This window comes from Terrapene carolina, unplaced genomic scaffold, assembly GCF_002925995.2.
Source record: "Terrapene carolina triunguis isolate 2854851 unplaced genomic scaffold, T_m_triunguis-2.0 Scaffold69, whole genome shotgun sequence".
NCBI classification, from domain to species: Eukaryota; Metazoa; Chordata; order Testudines; family Emydidae; genus Terrapene; species Terrapene triunguis.
In genome coordinates this window covers 39,648,253-39,661,409 of record NW_020664420.1, presented here as the reverse complement: position 1 = coordinate 39,661,409, position 13,157 = coordinate 39,648,253, and the positions used below count along the sequence as shown (strand labels likewise).

Genomic DNA, 13,157 nt, shown 5'->3' with positions numbered 1-13,157 from the left:
GTATATTAACTCTGGAAAAATCAAAGACCGATTTTTCGGTATTGGTTAGCAGAGTCATGTTCCACAAAAGCAGGTGGAGGTCAGTAGTACGCATGAGCATATTCCAGCAAGGCTTGATACCATGGTATAGAGCCATCCTTCCTGCTGTTGAATAATGGGCAATATCTTCAAGTTAGTTTGTTCTTGCTTACTGCATAGCAATAGAATTGGTTTGTGGGACATGCCTTTACTATCACTGCTCTAGACACTGTTTCTGTATATAACTGACTTAAGAATTGCCAAATCTCCTTCTCTTAGTAGTTAATATTTAGTAACACAGAATTTTTTTTGTCAGGGATGGAGGGAGGGAATTGTTTGAAATTAGGTAACTACAACACTAAGATCTTGTATTTCACAAATTGCATGGCTAGAAAAATTAGGCAAACCAGTACAGTTACTTTCAGGAGCAGTAAATTTTCTTAAACATTTGTCTTGGATCAGCTGTCAGAGGACTTTGTGCTGATTTAATTTTGCGCATAGAGCAGGAGGAGGAGCCCACATTGTGCATGGTGCTTAACAGGGTTATCCAGAACTAATGGCTTACTGTCATTTGTAGCTGAAAAGCAGCCTGTAGTCTTCAGCGAGCTAAGGGAGAGAGAAAGAATTGTAAGTAGTCAGTTGATTCTCTTTTATTTACAGGTTTGCTCGTCTGCAAAAGCTTCACATCAGTCTGGCTGGTCGTAACCTTTATATCCGTTTTCAGTCTGAAACAGGGGATGCAATGGGAATGAACATGATCTCAAAAGTAAGATCCAGTCTGTTTCTACTTAGCATTTTTTTGGGGGGGGGGGAACCACTAGTTAAAGCATGTCACTAAATTAACTCTGAGTTAGTTTGTCCGGTCTTACATGACTATACAGGGAGTGGAAGCAAGGACACAGGACTCCCCACTTCCCTCCCTTCAACTTCTCCCCCTTTCTTTTTCTGGGGCTTGTATAAGGGCCATCCAGAATCAGAGTCCTGTGTTAGGGTTTATAGTCCATTGAGAGTAAAATTTACTTTCTGTCCCTTAAATGCTTAAATTTAAAATAGGCAAAACAGGTTTACATGAGTGAGAAATTAAAGTGATTATTAATCCTACTTCAATTTCATTCTTATTGGCCATCTTCCCATATGAACTTGATTTTTTTACCTTTGCTTGTTTTATTTACCTTAGGCAATTTACTGAGGGCAGGCTGTGTCTCTCTCTAGTGATATAAAATGGTAAACTGTAATGGTTTCGTTTTGTGTCTTTGACCATAATCAAGAGTAGTACCTAAGCAATGAAGACCGGAGGGTTAAAATGACTATATTTAAAAAGAAAAAAAAAAATCTGTTCATGCAACTCAGGCTCTCCTTCTTCCCCCAATCCAGAATAAAGGGAAGAATTGATCCCAGAGTCTTAAGACCCATGTTGTGTGCATACCTTGATAAGTGCCAGTGTTCTCTGGTCCTATGTAGCCACTCTGGAGTTAGAGGAGGCAGAGCCTCCACCCACCTGTGCAGCCCCAGGATGAGCCCCCATGCATGGTGGGGAGGAGCAAAGGCTTGTAAATTCATTATTTCCTCTACGAACAATTGAGTGAGATGGGGGCAGAGCAATCATTATATTATCCCTATCCACCAGCACCATCTTACCCAAAAGGGGAGTCCAGGTTCCTCTGTGAGGAACAATTCCTTCCCATTGCTGCTCCAGCGATATGCTTTCCTTGCACAGGGGCTGAGCCCAAAGGTTCAGTCTAGCCCTGATGTCTTACCGTCTCTGTGATGGTTAGTCACATATTAGTTAAGTTCTCCAGTGGTTTATAATACAATCCTCATGAGAAGTTAAGCTTCATTTATATCTGCTTCTGTCAGGGTACCGAAAAGGCACTTGCGAGACTGCAAGAAGAGTTTCCTGATCTCCAGGTTCTAGCTATTAGTGGTAACTATTGTACAGACAAAAAGCCTGCTGCCATAAATTGGATAGAAGGCAGAGGGAAGTCTGTTGTCTGCGAAGCAGTCATTCCAGCCAAGGTGGTCAGAGAAGTAAGTACCGCTTTGATTCATCTTGGGGAAAAAAGCACTTTTGTCTAACCATACTAATCCCTTTTATAAAAATTTAACTTGAAATTGAAATTTATAAATTGTACATAATGATGACTCTTCACTTTGAGCATTATTGTAGGATCATGGAAGTTATAGATAAAAGCGACTTACTAGTAGAGGATTTTTCATTCAATATACTTTTGTGCTGTCTGGTTTAAAATGTCTGAAGTGGTGGGTCTTCCACCCCTTCTTTTGAAAGACTATTGCACAGTCTAATAGATCTGACACTTAAGTAATTTACCTGATATTCAGTTCAGTTTTAATAACCTTTGTAACTGGTCCCTTGGATACTCCATGGCAAATTAATCTGCAGCAGTTAGCCTGGGTTCTGCTACACCTCACAGTGCACAAGACTGGAAATTCTTTGGGACTTTCATGTAAAGAGGTTTTGATTGAATTAAATATGTAAAAATGAGTAATGCAATCAGTAGTATTTCTTGTGACTTAATTTGATATTTAATTTTTTAGTGACCCAGAAATTTGTTGTACTGCAGAATTCTGCAGTTGTACTGCAGAATTTTGTATTAAAAATATATAACTACATTGTAGAAGTCATTGGGGGAAGCTAGAGATTGTGGCAAGCTGGGATGAGGACAATTGAGGGTTTTTGCTATTTGGAGTTACCTTGGAGGCAGTTTGGTACTATCATAGCTCATTAACAGGCTTTTTCTGCCAAACTATTTTTATATTGTCATCCTTAAGTTTCAGATTTAATGTCAACATTCCATTGAAATAAATGGGGTGGTTCACCACATCTCTTAGAAGTATTTATTTCAGGCTTATCTGCAGACTCAGGCAAATATCTCTGCATTGGTTTGCATTGTGTTTATATTTGGAAAATTTTAGCAACTATAAGAACTTAAATTTTCTTTTAAATGAAAGTCTACTTTTTAGAGAACTGTTCTGCAGCAAGTTCCTCAGCCATGGAATCACAGTCTGAGTGCTAATACTATACAACATGGGATTACTACTGCTGTCTAATGAGAAGTATAATAAAAGCATATGGCTTTGTCTAGGTATTGAAGACTACTACAGAAGCTATGGTTGAGGTGAATATAAACAAAAATTTGGTGGGCTCTGCGATGGCTGGTAGCATAGGTGGCTATAACGCCCACGCAGCAAACATTGTCACAGCTATCTACATTGCTTGTGGACAGGTAAGTTCAGCCAATTCACAGCACTATTGGGTTTTGGTTTTTTAAATATATTCTTAAGATAGTTGAACTAAACGTTTTTATTCTGACTTTAAGGATGCAGCACAGAATGTGGGCAGCTCTAACTGCATCACTCTGATGGAGTCAACAGGTCCCACAAATAAAGATCTGTATATCAGCTGCACAATGCCCTCTATAGAAATTGGAACAGTTGGTGGAGGGACCAACTTGCTACCACAGCAAGCCTGTTTGCAGGTACAAAGCATCAAAGAAAATTAAAATAACATCCCTTTAAATCAAAACTCCTCCTGGTTCTATTGTATACTGTGTGTCTAAGTAATACTGCAAGATTTTTTCAAACTTTAGTAGGCTTTAAGATATGACTAACTAGACCAGTGGTCCCCAACCTTTCTGTTGCAATAGCATATTCATGTTCCCAGAAGAGTGTGGTGGGAGCCGGACAACCAGCCGCCGAAATGCTGCTGAGAACCGGCGTCATCAAGAAGCGTCACCGCCGAAATGCCACCGAGAAGCAGCGGCATTTCGGCAGCAATGCTTCTTGGCTTTGCCGCATTTCGGCGGCTGGTTGTCCGGCGGCCGCACTGCTCGGCGATGGGTGGTCCAGCGGAAGCGCTCCCTTGTCAGTAGGCAGGCGCACATAAATGCCCTGGCGGGCGCCACGTTAAGAACCACTGAACTAGACGAAGAGTATTCATGCATCGAATTTACGTTAAATGCTACTTTTTAATGTCTGAGGGACTTAAAAGCTGGTTTGTTTCACGTAATTTAGTAAGGACAATTAAATAACTCAAACTGAACACAAATTTACCTTTACCAGCGCTTGGTTTTAAAGTGGATGTTGAATATTTTTGTCTACAGATGTTAGGGGTCCAGGGTGCAAGTCAAGACAATCCTGGTGAAAATGCACGTCAGCTTGCTAAAATTGTATGTGCTACAGTAATGGCAGGGGAATTATCATTAATGGCAGCACTGGCAGCTGGACATCTAGTCAAAAGCCACATGATTCACAATAGGTAAGAAATGCAAAGCTTAGTACTATTCTGTGTCTTCCTCTGTCCCAAATACAGCACAATATGTAATAATGGTACATGAAACAGTTAAAGCTACAGAGAGAGTGCTGACTCCAAAAGGCTTATCTTACTATTTTTGTTAGGTCAAAAATAAATCTACAAGATCTTCAAGGAACCTGCATCAAGAAAGCAGCTTGAACATCAGAGGTGCGTTGAAGTGAACCATTGCCATAGCAACTGACCAGGAGTAAAGAATAATATATATTTATGAATTTTAGAAGGCAGTCTTCAGTACAAGGATTTTTGTGGAAAATAATTGAGAAGATCAGCAGACTTGTGATCAGTGAAACTCCTCCTTATGACTGACTTTCTTCAGCAGCTAAAAATTACTTCCTTTATGGAGATCCCAGATGTCTTGAACATGGCTTTAGCGAGTTTTTGATATTTCTCTTACTCTGCGCATGCTCTTCTGAAGGGTCAGCTTTATGTCATTAAGGATTGAGGGTATTTTGACTAGTGAACTCCCAGTTATGATTGAGATGGAAAACAAGTTCTGTAGTGTAATTTGTTGTATGTTTAAAAAAATGATTTGGCTAAAATTGGTTTGTATGTAATGTTCCTTGTGATTTTTGTTTTCTGGTTAAAAAAGTAGGTTTTAAATATAAAGTAATAGCAGCCTAATTGCTTCCATGAACTCCTGATTTTAATTTTGTTTGTTCAAGTTTTAAGCTTAGGTCTTGGGTTATGAGATAATTTTATTGAGTCTCACATTAATCTGTAGAAACGATCTATTTATAGTACTTCACTTGCTGCTGTTCCACTTAACTATTAGCTCCCTGAGTTGAATCATTTTTTCCTTTAAGGAAAATCTGTTGCTACAACGTGCAGAAATGTTTGACATTCTTTAATAGGGGTATGAAACCACTGCGTTCAACTGTCTGGGCATTTTGTTCAGAGAGAAGTACTGTATCATGACTTTCTAAAACTTTCATGATACAGACATAGAAACGATTACACATCAGGCAGGTTAGAGCTTTGATCACATTAATACAGTTTTTTACATAACTCTTTCTGTAAGTAGCAAGGGATTCAAGTGAATGAATCAACAGATGTTTACACTTTTAAAATCTCATCTTTTTAAAGTACAGTGCGTTTGCACATTAATAATTTTTGGTGTTTGACACTTCTTTCCCAGGGATAGGTGTTTGACCTCTGCTTAACTTGGAGATGTAATAAAGCCAGAAAAATCAAGTGTCTTTAATGTTCCAGTTGGTTTTTATGTTTGATTCTTTTTATGTTTTCTTTTGTGGAAAAAAAAACAAAACTATAATTTATCTTCTGAAAAATCCAGTTTATCCATCTTACGAAAACTTACAAGGGTCCATTGAAATGATGTTACTAGAAAAATTAACAAGAAATGTAACTGTCCATTAAAATACTGTATTTGGACCAGTGAGATAACGTAGGGTGTTTCTTAATATTATGCAGGAAATATTAGGTAGGTTTATTTTGGTTTGACTTACTACTGAGAAAACAAGTATCAGTTGCTATGCTAAATAGTTATCCTGTCCAGTCACTGAAAGAAAACTATAAATGGATTTGAACATTCCTTCTTACTAGAAGGATGGTGTCAGCAGGTTGGTCTTTTTCTAGGGATACAGAGGCATTTCGGGGGTGGGGATGAAAGAGGGAATGCTGTTCTCCTAATGTGCAAGCTTGGTATAACTGGTGAGGGACTGATTTTGTAGAACATCAACTCTAATATTAATGTATTGATAAAGCTATCATTCAAGCCAGAAGACATACTACATGCTAGGGTATGCTGTGGTAGCATGTAAATATCATGAATGTTTATCTTTCTGAAGTATTATCAGTAGTTTCTTATTTATGCAGAGTTGAAACTGCTTTGTTTCTATGTTCAACCAATGATTTATTATTTAAAGTAACACTGAGCTGGCAATAAATGGTGGTTCAGAGTTCATTTTGGTGAATGTAACTGACGTTCTGTCTTGCAGAATTAACATTTTGTATTATTACTAAATTGTGTACATTTTGGTACAGAATACTTTTTCAGTTTCAGTAAAACAATGGAAAAGCGTTTTGGCTTAATTGTGATATTTTTAAGTATAATTAGTGACTATACTAAATATTAATCACTGTTTCAGGGATTGTTTACATATTGTCCTTTGGTGGTATGAAGAACACTTATGGAGTTGCAATAACTTCTCAATACAGTAGTTGAGTATGAAACTTTCCATTGAGGCCTATTTTGGACACTTCTCCCTACTTTCCAGGCCAAAAAAAAAAAAAAAAAGACTTCTTTTCTGGAATTTGGCACATGGTAGTGGTCTGCTAAAACAGAATTTTTTTTGCAAAGTCTGTGATGGTCATTTCAGAGAGATGTGTGACCCTAAACACAAAAATGCACTTTTAGAAAAGTCTTCCAATCTGTTTGGGCTAGGACTCTAATCTTACTGCATTCACTCTGCATCAGTGAAAGCTAGTGCATCAAAATTAACTGACCAATATGTTACTCACTACATTACACAACTCTTGAACATCAAGATTATTTACAAGGAGGAGGGAGAACTCTCAAATGAAAGTACCAGACAACAACTATGTAAATATTTAATCTTAAAACCTAGTCAAATAACTACTTATTTTTTAAATTAGCAAATTAAGGTTTTAAAAAAATCATAATCTGGAAATAAAGGTTTTTAAACCACTTTCCCATTAAACAAAAAGTCTGGAAATATATACCAACTTTGACTCCCTCAATTTCAGCTAGGAGCCAAAAATCCTACCACCCACACCTTTCCATTTAGAAGCTAAAGTATTGATCAGAGCCTCTCCTCCCCTTGTGTTTCAGGTCCTAGGCCATAATATACTTTCCATGTCTGGCCCATCCAATATCCAGCATTAGTCCACCAATTCCATACAACCGGATACGCTTTCCGTTTCCTCTCTACATCCCATGCTCTAGACCAGGGGTCTCAAACATGCCACCCGCAGAGTTATTAGCTGCAGCCCGGCAAGCTCCCTGCACCCCCTGAGTTATTTCCTGCAGTCACCAAGCTCCCCTCCCCCCCCCCAGCGCGCCACATCCCCCCTCCTCTGCCTACCTCCAGGTGCTTCCTTTCCAGGAGGGTGGGGAGAGGAGTGGGGAGCTGTGCGCTCAGGGTAGGGGGCGGAGAAGAGCTGGGGCAGGGGCGGGGATTTGGGGGAAGGGATTGGAATAGGGGCGCGCCCTCATGGAAGGGGTGGAGTGGGGGCCGGGGGGACGGGTTGCAGTGATGTGGCCCTCGGCCCAATGTACTAGTCCTCATATGGCCCTTGTGGTCATTCGAGTTTGAGATCCCTGCTCTAGACCGGGGTAGAGATCAACTTTATATATGGCAAAATAATTATTGATTCTTTATGAAGTCCCTTTTATTGTATGCAAAACACAGCAGTGGAACCTCTTACCACAAAGGCAAAGTTTGGGGACTGAGGTGGGTCCAGGGCAGAAGATAACATGCTTACAACAAACCACCCTCAGAAACAAAAAACACCCTGAAACCAATATAGAGCACTTGTAATTGGATGGCTGGCGTCAGGTTCTTAGAGCTGCAGCTGTCTAAAGGCTACAGTAGGGCAACAGATATATTTTTTAAAACGTGTTGGCTAACATGTTAAATCTCAGCACAGATGGAGCTGACTGAGGTGAACCCTAGGCTGGCTTTCCTCCTCAACCCTGAGCACCTGGGGCTGGTTCACTTTCCTCCTCTGGAGTGGCTCTGCCACCCCACCACACACAGAGACTTGCTCCAGGGCTATACGTAGGCTTTGCCAGTGTGGAGGCAGCTTATACAGGCAAAACTGCTCTTTTGGGGTGTAGCCTTTTCCAGCCATCTTGAGCAAAATAAGCTACCCAGCAAGAGCTCAGTTTTGCTGAAATAACTGCATCAAAGCAGGGGCTTTTGGTGGCTCAGCTATGTCAGTCATAAATCACAGCCATGGTGGCAAAAGTTTGTCGTGTAGACCTGGTCTTGGCTATAGTAGTTCTGTGCCCTCCTGCAGGACCCTCCAGCATAGGAGTTGTTCAGGCATCACAGTGGAGAGTTATTGGTCAGTCAGTTCCCAGAGAGGACCAGGATTTAGAAATTTTGGCAGATAGAACTGCAGATTTGACATTCCAGCTGCCTGTCAATTTAATAGACAAACCACAATACCAGGTACATGCCCTGATATTTGCATGGGTGATGTTGTTGCAGGTGATATTCTAGATGTCCTTCAACTCAAGGGGGGGGGGGGGGAGACTAGATGACAGTGGTCCATCCCTATTTCATAAGGGTACAATATTATACAATGGAAGGGCAAATTTAAATGGTGGTTCCGGGAATAAGCCTCCAGCTCAGGCTTTTAAAACTGCAATTGTGTCTTGTTGAACAAATATAGGACCTTAAAAAGAATGAGAGACAGGATAGTTGAAAATATAAAGGATGCCAAGTTGTCAGAACAGTGTCTGTTCGCCTCGGCTCGCTCATTAATGAAAATAACAAAAGATTGCAAGAAACCATAAAGAAGCAGTAATGTGATATATGTTATCAGCAAAGGGGCAAGCACCTCAGATAACATTGACAGTGAGGATGATGAAGCATTTGAGAGGCCCAAAGTCTATGAAAACAGTGCACAACTAGACATGGAGACCAAAACAACCTGTAGAAGAGGGAAGAACAGAAAATCTGTGGAAGATGTAAAAGCCTGAGCTGAAAACACTGTCCAGAAAAAAAAAGGGGGGGGGGTGCAGGGAGGGGAGAGAAGTTAGGAGATGCTACAAAATTGCCATTTTGAAATACCATGCAAGCCATCAAAAACAATCCAGGATGGAGTACTCTCATTAAATTGTATTGAATCCATACTCCTAAGAGAGAGATCCTCAAGCCTCATAAAATGAAATATGCTATCAGCTTTTCAACCAAATAATATTCTCTGTGTAACAAAGTGGAGCTGGAAACCAGACTTCCCTCTCCCCTTCTTCTGTCTTCCAATAATAAAAAAAAAAAAAAAAAAGAGAGACTTGGCAGCATGCCCACTCTCTTCCACCACCCTCTTCTGTGTCCACTTGCCATTCCATGTTCAGGCTCATGGACCAAACTATAATTCTATTATAAGGGCCTGGTGTATACAGAGATTTTTGTACTGCTATAACTAGGTTGGTTAGGGGCTGGTTTGTTTTTTTTTAAACCAAAATAGTTACACTACTCCAATCCCTACTGTGGATGCAGTTATACAGGCATAAAAAGTGCTTTACAGCAATATAGTTATTCTTGTGCAGAAAGCGGAATAAGCAACATCAGTAGAAATACATCTGTACTAGTATCAGTGCGTCCGCTCTAGGGGGGAAACCACTTTAACAATAGTGGCGTAATTAAAGCTGTATAACCCTTAAACTGCTCCAATGATAAGGAAGAAGGGGGGGGCCTACTAGAAACAAAGAGGTATTACTGTTATGGGAGTTTCAGACTATACAGAGTCATCACGCTTCTCCCAAACTAGCTTCTTCAGAAACTATTTTGTGTTCTATTGAGAATGTCACGTGTAAGCTTCTGCCCTAACTTGGTCTGAAGGCTAAGCTTTCCCAGATAGCCCAAAGACAAGAAGGCTCAAGCTGCCTGCAGTGGGCCCCTGGTGCAGACATCTGCTTTGGTGAGAGATGAACTGGGGTCAAGTAGCCTGTTTCTCCCCTTGTCAGAGACCCGTGGCACCATCACTCCCTGGCACCGAAGATGGCGGGACCGGCCCGGCACCGATCCCATTCACCGGCGCAGAAGCAGCACTGGAAGCAAGGGAGAAGTGGCTCCCCCACTTCAGGACCCACCCCATCGGAGCCGGCCAACGGGGCTCATCTCAGGGAGGAACCCCAGCACCAAAACTTTTGGAGCCTGCACCGCTGACTTCAGCCCCACAAGGGGGACCATCGAGTCCGGTGCAGTTGGACTCCCCGGGTTTGGTGGTGGAGGAGGTAGAACTGCCTTCCACCCCAGACACCTTTGAGGCCGTCAGGGACCTCATTGCGATGATGGCACTGAGGTCCCCAGCCCTTTGCATTAAGCCTCTGATACCGCCACGGGCGGCGCCGTCCCGGGGAAAGCCAGCGATGATCCGCCCTTCGACTCAGCCTGCGGAGGGGAGGTACCGCTCGGAGTCCCAGCACCACTTGGAGTCCTGGTGCCGGTTGCACTCGTGGTGCCGGTTTGACTCGTGGCATCAATCCAGATCCCGCCAGCGCTCCCACTCACGGCACAGATCGCCATCGTGCAGTAGGTCCCAATCTCAGCACCGTTTGTATCGGCACCGATCCGGCTCTCTGCACAGACCACGCTTATGGGACCGCTCCAGGTCGCAACACCGCTCCCGGTCGCAGCAGTGCTCCCTGGCTCAGCTGTGCTCAGCACCGCCATGGCCATCACGGTACTGGGCCCCATCTTCAGACTCGGAGACGGGGTCCAAATATTAGCAGCGATCCTGGCAAAAGTTGGCGCGAGACATACCTAACGTCGGTGCAGAGCCATGGCCTGCGCAGTGGCACAGGCCAGCTCAGTGGCCATTTTGGACCCATAGGCATACCATCAGGCCAAGAGTTCCCAGTCCAAGGCCTCATGCTCAGTGGATCCGAGCCTAGGGTGCCTGAGGCAGCGGCCAGTCGCCCCACTCCTAGCGGTGCAGAGGAGTCGGCGGTTGCACCATCTCCTCTGGAACCTACCCCAGGTCCTGAGCCAGACCCTGGAGTGGCTGGCACGGAATTAGAGGCCGAGCAGGAGGTCCCTGAGGATCAAGAGGGTCCAGAGGACCCAGTTCTCCCACTAGCGTCCTCGTCATCCTGCCCGGACGAGGCGGTGGCGGGCACCTCCATCTCGGGGCCGCCCCCTATAGATAGCCATGCCCACAAGGAACCCCTGCACAGGGTGGCACAAAATATGAACCTGCAGGCTGAGGAAGTGGTAGAATCGGAGGACCTATAGTGCACATTCTGGCACCAGAAGGGCCATCCAGGGTCACTCTACCCCTCATCAAAACTATGCAAGACAATGCAAAGACCATTTGGCAGACCCCAGCATCCATCCCTTCCACCGCTAAGGGTGTGGAGAGGAAGTACTTCATACCCTCCTAGGGGTTCGACTACCTGTTCGCACACCCACAGCCTCCACGAGGAGGAGTGTACTATGATGACAAGGGCTGGATTAGTATCTAGATAGAAGGGGGTTGAAGGTCTTGTTTGAAATATTTGCAGAGTCAACTGGTACTTAATTTACCTGTCATGGGAAGCTGAAGAGCGGAGTCACTGCTTGCCAGAGTTTGAACCTGTTGTTCCAGAGAGTCTGGAGATTTCAAATGTAGACTGGAACGTGAAGGAGGCCTAGGTCTTGCACTGTTCTGGCGATGTGATGCTTTGCTTTGAACTAAAAGTCACTTCATACCTCCTCCTATAACTGTCAAGCCTACTAGCATCCTCTTGTTTTGAACTGCTGCCCTAGAAGGTACAAATGACCATTATGTTATTTTGCAATTGAAAATCAGTTTTCTGATCCTGGGAGTCCCCCAGGCTTTTCAGGAAAGGTTTTCATTCTCAGAGCCATAAGATGCAAGCTCCAGTCTGGGAAGGCTTGGGTCAAGAAACAACAAACCAAAAAAGAATGTCCTGTCTAGACCAGGATACCTCAAAAAGGAATGTAGGAATATGTTATCAGCGCAATAAACCTAGGCGTAAAGTGGGCCTATACTAACCCCCCTTTCTTTTAAAAGAAAAATCTCTGCTTGTGTCTTTAAAACTCCAGGAAAAATCTCTGTAGTTGAAAATGTTTTAATCCTTTTATTTCTTAAATGTTGAAATGCAAACACCTTTGTGAAATGTATACTTACAAATATGTTAGTTAAATGCCAAGTTCCTAGGATCATTACTATGTAAATGGTAAAATGTTTTATGTATCAGCATGGAATCTAATGACCTTGCTAAACTAATTACTGTATTATGTAAGATGCCACTTAAGTATAGAACAGTGGTTCTCAAATTTCCCCCCCCCCCCCAGACCACTTGAAAATTGCTGAGGGTCTCAGTGGACCACTTAATGATCTTTCCCAATGTTGTTTGTACCGTTAGCGAACTATTGTAAAGCGCTTTGGATAAAAGCGCTATATAAAAAAAAACCTTAATAATAAACTTTTTTTGTTCTACAAATAAAAGCACACAACTTATCTTTTAATATCAGTAGTCTCACCTTTCTAATGCAATGGATGTGCCCGCTCTCCCCTGCCGTGGCAGTCCCTGAGCTGGGGCTGGGAAGGAGGGGGGGGTCTCTCCCCCGTCACAGCAGTCACAGAGCTGAGGCTGGGAAGGAGGGGGGTCTCTCCCCAGCAGCCGCAGCCCTGGAGCTGGGGAAAGTCACCTCTTTCTCTGGCCGACTCAGCCCTGCATGTCCCAAATTCCTCCCAAGTCCCACCCCATCTTCTCACCCCACTGCCCCCTCCCATCTACCCCCCCCCCAATTCCCTCCAAGGCCACCACCTCACCTTACACGTGTCTTCTCCAGGGTCCCGGCATCTAATTAATGGAGCCACACTTGCACGGCTCCACTAATTTGGTGGGTGGCCCTTCATTCTCTCCTGTGTGGCCGCCCAGGCGCGCACCTTAGAGGGAACTATCCTCAGACCACCTGAATGGAGTGGTCCGTGGACCACAGTTTGAGAGCCTCTGGTACAGAACATTTATATTAATGGGAAAATTAATTAATTACTGGCAATGCTCAAGCAACTTTCCTACCCAAATCAGGAAGATGAAGAATCATCGCTTCAAAATTTTTTTCTTTTTTTAGAAAAAAACCTTATT

General features: G+C 43.1%; 1 protein-coding gene across 1 annotated transcript in view; it reads left to right on the top strand.

Annotated features, from left to right (window-relative positions):
- Positions 1 to 5,615, top strand: part of HMGCR (3-hydroxy-3-methylglutaryl-CoA reductase) — a 28,354-nt gene extending 22,739 nt beyond the window's left edge. Inside the window, exons 15-20 of the mRNA XM_024194129.2 lie at positions 679 to 784; positions 1,876 to 2,046; positions 3,123 to 3,263; positions 3,357 to 3,515; positions 4,140 to 4,294; positions 4,435 to 5,615. Coding sequence (XP_024049897.2) covers positions 679 to 784; positions 1,876 to 2,046; positions 3,123 to 3,263; positions 3,357 to 3,515; positions 4,140 to 4,294; positions 4,435 to 4,489 — 787 coding nt within the window. The 3' untranslated portion in view covers positions 4,490 to 5,615. The remainder of the gene's footprint in view (positions 1 to 678; positions 785 to 1,875; positions 2,047 to 3,122; positions 3,264 to 3,356; positions 3,516 to 4,139; positions 4,295 to 4,434) is intronic.
- The last annotated feature ends 7,542 nt before the right edge of the window (positions 5,616 to 13,157 follow it).